This window comes from Bos mutus, chromosome 14, assembly GCF_027580195.1.
Source record: "Bos mutus isolate GX-2022 chromosome 14, NWIPB_WYAK_1.1, whole genome shotgun sequence".
NCBI classification, from domain to species: Eukaryota; Metazoa; Chordata; class Mammalia; order Artiodactyla; family Bovidae; genus Bos; species Bos mutus.
In genome coordinates this window covers 48,623,365-48,637,222 of record NC_091630.1, presented here as the reverse complement: position 1 = coordinate 48,637,222, position 13,858 = coordinate 48,623,365, and the positions used below count along the sequence as shown (strand labels likewise).

General features: G+C 41.1%; 1 protein-coding gene across 5 annotated transcripts in view; it reads left to right on the top strand.

Moving 5' to 3' along the window:
• Positions 1–10,188, top strand: part of SULF1 (sulfatase 1) — a 198,377-nt gene extending 188,189 nt beyond the window's left edge. For 4 of the 5 annotated variants that reach the window (XM_070382292.1, XM_070382293.1, XM_070382295.1 and 1 more), the window contains one exon: positions 7,879–8,056. In XM_070382292.1, coding sequence (XP_070238393.1) covers positions 7,879–7,909 — 31 coding nt within the window. In that variant the 3' untranslated portion in view covers positions 7,910–8,056. Of the gene's footprint in view, positions 1–7,878 lie in introns of all 5 variants that reach the window. The other variant, XM_070382297.1, reaches the window with a different exon arrangement.
• Positions 10,189–13,858: the final 3,670 nt, after the last annotated feature.

The following is a 13,858-nucleotide window of genomic DNA, read 5'->3' as shown; positions in this document are numbered from 1 at the left end:
ACACTGGAGTGGGTTGCCATTTCCTTCTCCAAGGCATGAAAGTGAAAAGTGAAAGGGAAGTCGCTCAGTCGTGTCCGACTCTAGCAACCCCATGGACTGCAGCCCACCAGGCTCCTCCATCCATGGGATTTTCTAGGCAAAAGTACTGGAGTGGGGTGCCACTGCCTTCACCACCACCACTAAACGGAGCCAAATCCCTCGTTTCTGGGGTCATTTTGGCACGCCCTTGGTGACTTTGGTTGTTGATGTCATCCCTTCCCTGGTAACGTGGCACGAAACTGTGTGCACGGTGACCTCGTGTTACCTGTTGCTTTTTCTTTTCCTTCTAAATTCCTTATAAATGGACAAATTTAAGGATCCTCTTTAACTCAAAATGACTGGTTTTTCAGACTCTACCACTTCATAATCCATGGTGCAAACTACCTTTCAGCTGCTGTCCTCACGATAGGCAGGAGATGATGAAACAGGAAAGCATCAACCTGTCACACCTGTGCTCTCACTGGACACTTCCAGGCAGTGTTTGATGTAGCCTTCCCTGTTCATTGTATTCTGTTGGATTGACAGGCAGCGATGTGGAAAAGTCAGAAAAACCACTGTCCCAGTGTACCCATGCTTAGTCCTCCCAGGATTTCGGAAGCTTCGATCCTTTAATATATATATATATTTTTTTTTAAGAAAATTAATTAGGTGACTTCCCTGGCAGTCCAGTGGTTAAGACACTGAGCTTCCAATGCAGTGGGCAGGGGTTCCGTCCCTCGTCAGGGAGCTAAGATCCCACATTCCAAGCAGTGCCACCAAAAACTAGAAAGAAAGAAAAAAGAGAAAACTAATTAAAGTGTGTTTTCAATCATGAAATTTGATTACAAAAGCCTTTGATAAAAATAACAAACACACGTGAAGAATTTGGAACTTGAAAATTCAGCAGAGTATTTTAGAAGATGCATAAGACTGACTACAGAAGAGTTTTTAAACTGCCTTCAATTTTGTGGGTTAATCCTTAGACATATTTAGAAGGTCTTTAAAAAGTCTGCTCCCTAGTTCAATTTCTTTTTTATTGTTGTTCTTTTTGGCATGGTAGTTGCATAAGGCAGGGGCAGCTGAAATGCTTTGCTTATTCATTTTCCGGTTAGGACAAGCTCACAGTAAGGATACAGTTCAATAAAGTGGCCGCCATGACTCAGGAAATAATTGTTGGCTTGAGTTGAAAGTAATAATTTCTGTGTTGCAAAATAGAATAGGATCCACAGGTTAATGGGGTGTTTATTTTTCTCGTTGTCTGTGAAAACTGACGCTGCTGACCTTTGATGAGCTTCTCCGGCAGTCATGGTGTGTGTCCACAGCTGTGTGGGCCAGACGGTCAGTTCTTGGCAGCCTGACGCTGGCACGGCTGCTTCCTGACCCTTCTGTCCACGCCCTGCAGGCCCACAGGCCACACTGTGCCCACCCTCAGCAACCATACCTCCTGTTCACATTGCTTTTGCTTTTCTCTTTTTACATGTAAAGTTGACTTTTTCATTTTCTTGAAGTATAGTTGGTTTACAATGTTGTATTAGTTTCTGGTGTACAGCAAAGCAATTCAGTTTTATACATATATCTCGGAGAAGGAAATGGTACCCACTCCGGGTAAATCCCGTGGACAGAGGAGCCTGACAGGCTGCAGTCCATGGGGTCACCAAGAGTTGGACACAACTGAGCACACCTGTATGCTATATGCTAGGCTTCATGTCACATCAATTCTTTTTCAGATTATTTCCTATTATAGGTTATTATAAGATATTGACTATAGTTCCCTGTGCTATACAGTAGGACTTTGTTGTTTATCTGTATTATATTATATTATATGCTGCTGCTGCTGCTGCTAAGTCGCTTCAGTTGTGTCCAACTCTGTGCGACCCCATAGACGGCAGCCCACCAGGCTCCCCCGTCCCTGGGATTCTCCAGGCAAGGACACTGGAGTTTGTTGCCATTATATTATACAGATATCTGTTAATCCCGTACTCCTAATTTATCCTCCCCTTTCTCCTTCCTCTTTGGTAACCATAACTTTGTTTTCTATGTCTGTGAGTCTGTTTCTGTTTTGTAAATAAGTTTATTGTTGTTAGATTCCACGTATAAGTGATATCCCTAACCCTAACCCTTTTTTAGATCCCACATATAAGTGATATCATATGATATTTGACTTTCTCTGATTTATTTCACTTAGTATGATAATCTCTAGGTCCATCCGTGTTACTGCAAGTGACATTATTTCATCCTTTTTTACGACTAATATTCTATTCTATATATGTACATCTTCTTTATCCATTCCTCTATATACACTTCCATCACTTCCCTGTCTTGGTTATTGTGAATAGTGTTGCTATGAACATTGAGGTGCATTTATTTTTTCAAATTAAACTTTTCTCTGGATATATGCCCAAGAGTGGGATTGCTAGATTATATGGTAGCTCTACTTTCAGTCTTTTAAGGAATGCCTGTTGCTCATTTTGATTCACTTGTCCCTGTGGCAACAGCGCATGCCTTGCAGACAGTTACAGGTGACATAGCCATGTGTTACAGGCTGTGCAGTATTGTGGTTAGAGCATGGATGCTGAAGCCAGCCTGCCTTGGGTTCAAATCCCAGTCTTGCTAGTCAGAAACTGAGAACAGAGCCTGACGTATAGCAAGCCCCAGGAATGATGGGTATTACTAGTCCGGTATAATAATATGGGGGTGCAAAAAATTCACATGAAGAAAGTGGTATGTGAAAGGTGATAATAAATGATAAAAGAATGCTACCATGTTTTTTAAGAAACCCAAAAAGAGATCTTATCAGAGCCAGCACCATCTCCATCATCACTCATTGGCAACCCAGAGTTCAGCACACAAATGTGTTCTCTGAACCACCGGGATCTCTCGAGATCAAAAGGAAAAAATGCAGCCTTTACTGCCCTGCTCTGTGTTGTCCTGAGCTTCCCTGGTGGCTCAGACAGTAAAGAATCTGCCTGTCAATGCAGGAGACCTGGGTTCTATCCCTAAGTCGGGAAGATCCCCTGGAGAAGGAAATGGCGACCCACTCCAGTATTCTTGCCTGGAGAATTCCATGGAAAGAGGAGCCTGGCGGGCTACAGTCCATGGGTTCTCAAGGAGTCAGACACGACCGAGTGACTAACTTTCTGTGTTGCCCAAAGAAAGCTATCTTCTCTCGGTCACATCTCAGGGCTCCATTTTCTTTTCAAGCTACCTTGCTAGTACGGTTGGACTTTTCTCTTTAAGGCACTCAACCAAGAGATGAGTCAAGACCAGGGTTTGAAGTTAAAGAGTCTGGAGGTGAGGTTGGCTTCCTAAGACAATGAAGGGGACCTGCGTTAGGGCTGTTAGAGTGTGAGTCAGGACCAGGGCCGCTGGGTGGCGCTGTGCGGTTTGCACCCTGCACAGAAGTGTGCCGTCGGGGGACAGGCGGGCCCTGGAACCCAGTTCCTGTTATCCTCAGTGGATTCAGTCATTTTCTAAATGCTGCGGTACACAGGGAGGAATTTCAGAATTGTTAACTCACACTAACTGCAAATTTGGCATATTTTGTAGACTATCTGGTTCTGCCTTTGACCATTTTTCTATCTGGTTTCTGAAAGAATTGTCAGGAAGAGTTTTTTTTTTTAATTGAAATATAGTTGATGTACAATATTACATAAGTTACAGGTGTACTTTATAGTGATTCACAATACTTAGAAGTTATAACTATATAGTTATTGTAAAATATTGTTTATTGTAAAGAATTTATATCTTTGTCATGCTCTGTCAAACAAAGGACATTTTTCCATTTGGTCAAGTATATTTATGGGTCTTTCAGAAGCTTTTAAAAAGTATTTTCTTAAAGGTTTTGCACATTTCTTGTTAAGTGTATTTATAAGCACTTTATCTTTTTTGTAACTACATAAAGTTTTCATCCACCATTAAACCGTCTACTTGATAATTGTTTATGTATATGAGGGCTATTGGTTTCTGTACATTAATTTTACTACCTGCTACCTTAAAAATTTTTTTCAGTCAGCTTTGTCATGTATTCTCTTCAATTTCCCAGGTATACTGTCAAACATTTGCAGAGATAGCTTTGCTTGTTTTCCCATTTATGTGTCTCATCGATTTATCTAATTGAATAAGCTAATATTTTCAGTACAATGTTACTTTGTCCCTGTTCTTAGTGAAAGTAATTTCAGGATTTTTCCATGAAGTGAAGTGAGAAGCGGGCTTTAGGACTAAGATATATATGTTTTTGTTATGTTGGGGAAATAGCCATCAATTCTTTTCTAGTATTTTTTAGTGTTTTTAGTATTTATTGAATGTTGAGGTTGTCAAACATTTTCAGCATTTATGGAGTTACTCAGATAATTTTTCTTTTCAGATCTACTAATATGATATGTTATGTTAATAGATTGCTAAGAGTAGACCAACTAACCTTCCATTTCTGGAATAAATTTTGCTTGACCATCATGTGTTACTCTCTTAATATACTATTGAATTCTCGTCACTAATATTTTATTTAGGATTTTTGTGTCTTCTTATAAATGATTCAGTCTGAAACTGTCTTTGTGTTTATGCTAGGTTATCTTTTTAGGTATTGGTTTCCTATCACTGTCATAACTCATGATTACCCCATGCCTGTTGTTGTTTAGCTGCTAAGTTGTGTCAGATTCTTTGCAACTTCATGTACTGCAGCCTGCCAGGCTCCTCTGTCCATGGGATTTCCCAGGCAAGAATACTGGAGTGGGTTGCTGTTTCTTTCTCCAGGGGATCTTCCTGACCCAGAGATCAAACCAGCATCTCCGCTTTGCAGGCAGATTCTTTACCACCATGCCATCAAGTGATACCTACCCCATGCCCTAAAGCAACACAAACGTATTCTCTGACATTTCTAGAAGTTAGAAGTCTGAAATGGTTTACTGGGCTAAAATCACTGTATTCCTTCTAGGGCCTCTAGAGAAGAGTCCATTTCCTTGCCTTTTCCAGCTTCTAGAAGCTTCCTGGATTCCTTGTTCACGGCCCTTTCCTCCATCTTCAAAGTTGAAAATTCAGTGTCTTCAAGTCTCAATACCTACCTGTTCCCCTGCCAACCTTTGCTTCCAAGGTCACATTTTCTCTGATTCACTTGCCCTCCTTTTCCTAAAAAGGATCTTCGGGATGACATTGGCCCCACCTGGCTAGGATAACCTCCTCACCTCAGAATCCATAACTTAGTTTGAATTTGTACAGTCCTTTTTGCATGTAAGGCAACAATACCTAGTTTCTGGGGATTAGGATGTGGACATCTTTGAAAGGTGAGTACACTCTTCTGCCTGCCACAGCGAACAAGGTTAGACTTGCTTCGTAGAAAGAGCTTCAGAGTTTTCTTTGATCTTCTATGCTCTGGAACAGTTAGTATAGCATTGAGATGTTCTTTTCCTTGAAGGCTTGATAAAATTCTCCTGCAAAACTATAGTGACCTGTTGTTTCTTCATTGTTCGTTGTTTTAGTCGCTAAGTCACGTCCAACTCTCTGCAACCCGATGGACTATAGCCTGCCAGGCTCCTCTGTCCGTAGAATTCTCCAAGCAAGAATAGTAGAGTAGGTTGCCATGTCCGCCTCCAGGGGCTCTTCCCAACCCAGGGACTGAACCTGTGTCTTCTGCATTGGCAGGTGGATTCTTTACTGCTGAGCCACCAGGGAAGCTTCTTTGTAGTGTAGTTCTTATAACTCTGATAGAAAGTTCTTAAGTACTTTTTATAAACTTATATAATTATATAAAGGTAATAAACCTTTATTTTCCTTCTTTGGGACTTGTTCTGTTTAAACTTTCTACCTCTATTGGATCAATTTCAATAAAACATGTTTTCCTAGACAATTATCTATTTCATCTAAGTTTTTTCCATTGATTTGCTTTGATATCTGCAGAGTACTTGTTTACTTTTTAAATTTTGTATATTTCAATCATTATTTCTGCCTTGTCATTTTCTATTTTGTCTATTTGAAATTGGTGCCTTTTTTCATAATGAGGTGAGCTAGTTACTGTTGGGATCCTTTTTCTTAAAAAAAAAACAGGGTTTTGATTTATTATCAATATTTATGAATTAGATATGTCATTTTTCTGTTCTTTGCCTTATTAATTTTTTTCACTCCTGGATCTGATAAATGTGTTAAACGCTCACCACCCATCCTTTTGCCGATGTTTCCCCAGTGATTTCTTGATTGAATGAAACTCACCCTCTGGGAGACTGTTCAAGATGACCTGATGTGTTCCATGTTCTTTGCATTCTTCCATGTTTGAAACTGTTTTCCTGTAGCCTTGATACTTAAGGGAGAGGTTGGCTGGATATACGACCCTCGGTTCATGTTTGATCTAAGGTGGCTTTCACATCCTGGGATACTTGATTGAGAAGATTTTATTTACTTAACAGTGTTACATTATGGTTTTCTTCACTTTCGGGTTTATTTTGGCAGGGGCATTTTCATAAGATGGTAGACTTTTTATACTTTTTTTCTATGTTCTTTTGTAATAATTTTGTTTACATTTAGACTGCTTTTATTAATTTCAGGGACTTCAAGTATTTCCAAGATGCCTAGTTTAAGAAGATCCTATTCTGTCAGTGTAACCAAGCATACTTTTTTTTTTCACTTTTTATTGCATTATTATTTGGGGATGGGGTTATAAGAGGTTGTGTGTCCTCCAGTTTGTCCGTTTCTCTTTTTTATTACAGGACTGAAATTGCACCCTTTTGGCTTCTTTTTTCCTTTATCACCCAGTTTTCGAAGGCCATTTCTCTCTTCCTTTGTATCCTTTTTCCCCCAAAGTGATGCCTTTCAAGATTGTCATCTCCATTCATGCTCCCTTCAGTCTTTTCTTCATTCGCAACCACAATTTACCAAGACTCTACAGAGTTTTATACCACAGGTTGACGTTCTTTCCAGCAATGGTTTCAAATCTATCTTTGACTGCATTCTCACTTCCTTCTTTTCTTTTCTATACAGTCTTCCCGGGGCTGGTGCCCAAAGTTTGACACACAGCTCTACTGGCATTTGGTATTAATTTTTTTTTTTTAACTTACAGGTAATTTGAAGATTCTAGGATTCTCTGTATTGCTTTCTAGGTAGTTCATTGCCTTCATCTAGGCCACCTCTTCATAAGTGGTACTTGGGCACACCTAGGGAAAAGACATTGTTTTCTGCAGAACTATAGTCATTTTGATGATGTAGAAAAATCAGAGCGAGAAAGCCAGTGGGTTCATTGAATGCTGTGCAAAACCACTCAGTGGTTGGTTTCTTTAAAGGATAGAATTTTTAGAGGAAAGAAAAAAAAAAAAACGATCAAAGAAACAGATCTATCTAATTTGAAGTTAAATAGATGCAAATATTTAACTGCATTCAAATGTGTTTTTATACTGTCAAGGAGTATAAAATAATAAAATAAAAATATCTTACAAAGTGTTGTCTATTACATTAAATTACTTTGAAACATCATTCATCTAGCAGCTCTGTATGTAATAAAGGTTTTAACACATAGCTATATTTGGTAGATGAGGAACCAAGACTCAGAGAGACTAACACACTTGATTTCCTGGTTACATTGGTGACTTGAGTAGAGCCAGGAGTAAAACATAAGCCCCCTGACAGGTAATACCAGTGTATTCCCAGTAGCAGCCAAGCCTGTTATAGAATTCCTCACTCGTTCAGCCTTCTTTCCAAAGTTCATTCTCATTCAGTCACTTCCGTAACCTAAGGCCAGTCCTTGATAACAAATTACTAGAGACACATACTTTTCCGTGTTTTATTTCAAATTGCTTTGTGCCACAAAAACAATGCAAGTTGCTTATTCAATAGGTTGAACATGTTTTCTCACTAATGATCCACCTTCATCTCTCTTCACAGAGGACAGTTATGGGATGGATGGGAAGGTTAATCTGCCCAGTCTCACTGCAGACGGCAACTGGCAAGACCCGGAGGATGTATACAGCATGAATGGAAGCGCCTACAAGGACAGACGAAACTATAGACTTAGTCTGGCTGACTGGACTAATTACTTGAAGGATGTAGATAGAGTATTTGCACTGCTAAACAGTCACCATGAGCAAAACCAAGCCAATGAGACTAAAAGTGCTCCAAGTGATGGGCTCCTGGCTGTGTCTGCTGACCTCTCAGCCCCAGCAGAGATGGATGAAGACCCCCGGGGTAGGGTTGGGGAAGCGCCTCCTTTGACCTTGCTGGCTGACCTTCCCACCCTGCATTCCAGCCGACCAACATTCAGTCCAGACAGTCAACTTGAATGGAACAACGACATTCCCGAAGTTCATCGTTTGGATTCTGAACACTGGAGAAATCATAAAACTGACAAATGGATGGAGCATGAAGGGATCAATCACCTTGAAACTGATTTCAGCGGCAATGGCATGACAGAGCTGGGGCAGCCTAGACCCAGGCAGCAGAAGGGCCGTCCCCAGGATGGTCATCCAAAGGAAGATATTTCCGAAGATCAGCTGCTTCTTTCTGCACGTCCTGATGTTAACTCCACTGATCTGGTGATCAGAGAGTCCACCAGGGGGCCGCCTGTTTCCTCCAGCATCACAGAGAGGATGTCAAACCAAGTGGAGAAGAACCACAGGGCCGGGAGCCTACAGAGTCTAGAAGGCAGTGCCTCGTTTCCACTCTCCTCTGATTAGATGCCATGTGGCCTTACCCTAAACACAGTATTTTTTTTTAATTTGTTCTTAGTAAACTAATAAAGGTGGTCATGACAGCCAGCATTCCAAACTGCCCCAGGTACACCTGTGCAGCGGAAGTCAGTGCGGACACGAGCGGCACGCACCTAGGGACTTGGTCTTCTAAGTCACTGTCAAGAATAGAGAGAAAGGTGCATTTGTGGGGTTTTGTTTGTTTGGGGGCACTAAAACAGTATTAACCTTTGAGAGTTCTAGGGATGTGTGTATACAAATGTTATCCAGTCAAGATGGCTAGAATTGTGCCTTTGTGAGTTTCTGAAATTGACATCCTCGGTGAAATTTCAATCCGTTTTCCACTGCGTGCGTAATGTGGTTTCAATTCATTTTTAACCACTGGAATTTTTCAGTGCCCTCGCTTTTCACCCAGTGATTTTTGCACTTTGAGATGGGAATGCCATGTCTGTTTGGTTAGTCTTATTTTTTTCCCCAGGCTTGTCACAGCGTCACTGCTTGCTCTCAGTGTGACAAAGGAAAATGGACCCCAGGGATGACAGACAGTATCATCACATCTTGTTCAGCGTACGCTTTTGCCAGAAAATAATGCATGTGTTTTACCTCGACTTGCTAAAATCGATTAGCAGAAAGGCATGGCTAAGGATGTTGGCGGTAAAAATAAACAAATAAACAAAACAAAGATTGCCTGCTTTCTCTGTGCCTAGCCTCAAAGTGTTCATCATCTGCTTTAAAACTGCTAAATTTTTATTATTTGCTTAACAGGATAAAAGGACTGAAGACTTTTTTTTTAATCTTTGTTTTGTTTTCTTGACCTGGCTAGTAAGCTTAAGTGTTGAGAAAATATATCTAGTTTTGAATTTATATAAGAAAAAAAATTTTTTTTTTTTCAGTAAAACAAACTCATGAATGTTTCATAATTTAAATGCACCATATGTGTTCTATGGTTACTTTTAAGGCCTTCCCCAGGTTCTGATTTTTTTTAAGGCATAAGTGAAAACTGCTTTTGAAATTCTGTGTTCTTGAAAATATTTGTCCTATTTAGATGTTTCAGTACCAGCAAAAGGATTATTACCTCACTGAGAGTTTGCAGTATCCTAGCCAACTTCCCAAGAAGGTATTTTTTAGCTTAATGGTAATTTTCATTTTATTTTTAGATAATCAAATGCATAGGTAAGTTATGTTACCTTTACGTGTTTAAGGTAAACTCTTTTAAAGAAAACCTGATATGTTAGAGTTGAATCTTTGATAACTTTGTCTTTATCATAGACTCTGTACATATGTTAAAATTAACTCTTTATCAGATGTGTGTGTCACCGGCTGAATGACAGATGAAACATATTTATGGTCATGAATGACGTGCTTTGTAAAAAAAGGTTTCAAGTTATTAGGAAGCATATTGTGTTTTTTAAAATCTTGTGTAATATTCTGTGATACTTTTATAGAACAATTCTGGCTTCAGGAAAGTCTAGAGGCACTATTTCTTGAAATAAAAGGAGTTTAAACTTTACCCGTTTCAGAGAAATGAACTTAACCAAGTTTCTGTGGTACACTCATCCCAGTAAAATGGAGTCCTGATCTAAATGTACATAATTTCTTTTTTCTTTTTAAATGTACATAATTTCTTTTTTCACTTTTTTTTTTTTTTACCACACCTTGTGGCCTGTGGGATCTTAGTTCCGCAACCAGGGATGGAACCTGTGCTCCCTGCATTGGGAGCACAGAACCTTAACCACTAGGCCACCAGGGAAGTCCCTCAATGTATATGATTAAACATTATCCTTATTTGAAAAATTGATCCAAAGTCAGTGTATGTTATAGAACATTCTCCAGTTGATGATTTCAACATGGATTTGCCTCACTGGTGTCCAGAGGGGTGTAGCAGAGGCAGTCGAGGGCGGCTTCCCTGGGCAGGCAGCCTGGGCAGCTACAAAGGGGCCAGCGCTGGGCTGAATTCTCTACGGTTGCCATCTTGAAATTCTCGGTAGTCTTTGAACAAGGGACCCCATGTTCCCATTTTTCACTGAACTTGCAAATTATGTAGCCAGTCTTAGGCAGCAGAAATGGGAGTTTTTCAAAACCAAGAGGACACACCACTCCCCTCCCTAAAGAAGGAAGTTTGAATTCTTTGGTGACCATGAAATTTGGTGAATTCCTCACCGCCTTCCAAGACCTCAAGTTTTCTGATTGACGAGTTCCATATACCTCCTTCTATTCTAGATCTCCTGAGGAGCTTTTTCCCCTTCAGATAGAGAGGCTAACAATCTGTGACATGTCCAGAGCTCAGAACGTTAATAGTAAAAAAAAAAAAAAAAAAAAAGAACTTTGGGACCTGCCAGTTCAACCCCTGGATAATGAAGGAAACCATCTGTAAATGAGTGCTCAGTCGCGTCCAACTCTTTATGACCCCATGGACTGTAACCCACCAGGCTCCTCTGTCCATGGAATTCTCCAGGCAAGAATACTAGAGTGGGATGCCACGCCCTCCTCCAGGGATTGAACCCATGTCTCCTGCATTGGCAGGTGGATTCTTTACCACTGAACCACCAGGGAAACCCCAAACCATCTTTATCTGTTTGCTATAACAGAACCAGACTGGGTGGCTTACACAACAGAAATTTATTTTGTCACTCCTGGAGACTAGAAATCCAAGACCAAGGTATCGGCAGGTACGGTTTCCCCAGAGACATCTCTCCTCGGCTGGCAGAGGACCACTTTCTTCTGTATCCTCACATGTCCTTTTCTCCGTGTGTACATTTCCCGGTGGGGGTGGGGCTCTTTTTCTTACGAAAACACTAGTCATACTAGATCAGGGCTCCACCATCAGGACTTCATTTAATTTCACCTCTTTAAAATCCTCTTTCCAGATACAGTCACACAGGAGATTAGGGCTTCAATATATGAATTTTGAGGGGACACTTTCCAGTCCTAACACCACGATTTCATGAGAGAAGAATCCAAGGTAATAGTGCTGTCCAAAGACGCATCCTTGTGCCTTCCTTGTTCCTGTCCCACAAGATGTGAATAAACCAAATGTTGCTATCCTGGAGGAAATTCCACTGTGGTTCAATAACTATTTCTACTTCTGTTTAAGTAGCTACTTTGCATAAAGGGCTTGAGGGAAACTATTCAGATCTCGAAAGGCCCCCTGGAGATTTGCTGGCAGGCGGGTCTCCTGTAATCTGTGACAAAGCTGATGCCCAGAAGAGGTGTGCTGATGGCCACCTGTGTGCTCCCCATGGGTTTAGAAGAGAAAGAGATTTAGCAGAGTTGAGGGCCAGCCCTGTCCACTTTCCCCATTTCAACACACATGGGGGCACACACACACACACACACACACGCACCCCAAATCCATGAAAACAGAGGCCACAGTGGGGACCCCATCTGGTCAGTAGTGGAAAGACTGACAGGCATGAAATTATAGAAGACTAACTTCACCACAAACTCTAGTTTTTACTTTCTGCGTGAGCTTGGAAAAGTCACATAAGCACTCCAACACAGCTTCTTTGACTATAAAATAGGTTTGAGTCAAGGATGGCAGACACTCAGCAGACAGGCTGCTTTTCCAAAACATGCCCAAGAAAGACAGTGCTAATTCCTTGGGACAGTTCTCCAACATCTCAGCCCTTCTGGTTCCTGGGTTAAACTTAGGTAGCTCTGTTGTTGTTCAGGTGCTAAGTTGTGTCTGACTCTTTCGTGACCCCATGAACTGCAACATGCCAGGCCTCTCTGTCCTTCACTATCTACTGGAATCTGCTCAAACTGTTCTCCAGTCAGTTCAGTGGCTCAGTCATGTCCAACTCTTTGCGACCCCATGGATTGCAGTATGCCAGGCTTCCCTGTCCATCACCAACTCCTAGAGTTTACTCAGGAGTAACTCCATAGAGTTGGTCCGTAGAGTTGGTGATGCCATCCAACCATCTCTCCTCTGTCGTCCACTCCCATTCCTGCCTTCAATCTTTCCCAGCATCAGGGTCTTTTCAAATGAGTCAGTTCTTCACATCAGGTGGCCAAAGTATTGGAGTTTCAGCTTCAGCAACAGTCCTTCCAATGAATAGTCAGGATTGATTTCCTTTAGGATTGACTTGATTGATCTCCTTGCAGTCCAAGGGACTCTCAAGAGTCTTCTCGGACACCACAGTTCAAAAGCATCAGTTCTTCAGTGCTCAGCTTTCTTTATAGTCCATCTCTCACATCCATACACGACCACCGGAAAAACCATAGCCTTGACTAGATGGACCTTTGTTGGCAAAGTAATGTCTCTGCTTTTTAATATGCTGTCTAGATCGGTCTTAGCTTTTCTTCCAAGGAGCAAACATCTTTAAATTTCATGGCTGAAGTCACCATCTGCAGCGATTTTGGAGCCCCCAAAAATGAAGTCTGTCACTATTTCTACTGTTTCCCCATCTATTTGCCATGAAGTGATGAGACTGCATGCCATGATCTAAGTTTTCTGAATTTTGAGTTTTACGCCAATTTTTTCACTCTCCTCTTTCATTTTCATCAAGAGGCTCTTCAGTTCTTCTTCACTTTCTGCCATAACGGTGATGTTATCTGCATATCTAAGGTTATTGACATTTCTCCTAGCAATTTTGATTCCAGCTTGTGCTTCTTCCAGCCCAGCATTTCTCATGATGTACTCTGCATAAAGTTAAATGAGCAGGGTGACAATATACAGCCTTGACGTACTCCTTTCCCGATTTACAACCCGTCTGTTGTTCCATGCCCAGGTCTAACTATTGCTTCTTGAGCTGCATACAGATTTCTCAGGAGGCAGATCAGGTGGTCTGGTATTCCCATCTCTTGAAGAATTTTCCACAGTTTGTCGTGATCCACACAGTCAAAGGCTTTGGCATAGTCAATAAAGCAGAAGTGGATGTTTTTCTGAAACTCTCTTGGTTTTTTGATGATCCAGCAGATGTTGGCAATTTGATTTCTGGTTCCTCTGTTCTCCTGTAAGGCAGAGCATTTGTGTCCTTAGAATCCTCAGTGTATCCATAGGATTTCCCAGGCAAGAATACTGGAATGGGTTGCCATTTCCTCCTCAAGGGGAACTTCCTGACTCAGGGATCAAACCCAAATCGAACTGCGGAAGATTCTGTGCTGGAGAAGACTCTTGAGAGTCTCTTAGGCCACCAGGAAATCAAACCAGTCAATCCTAAAGGAAATCAACCCTGAAT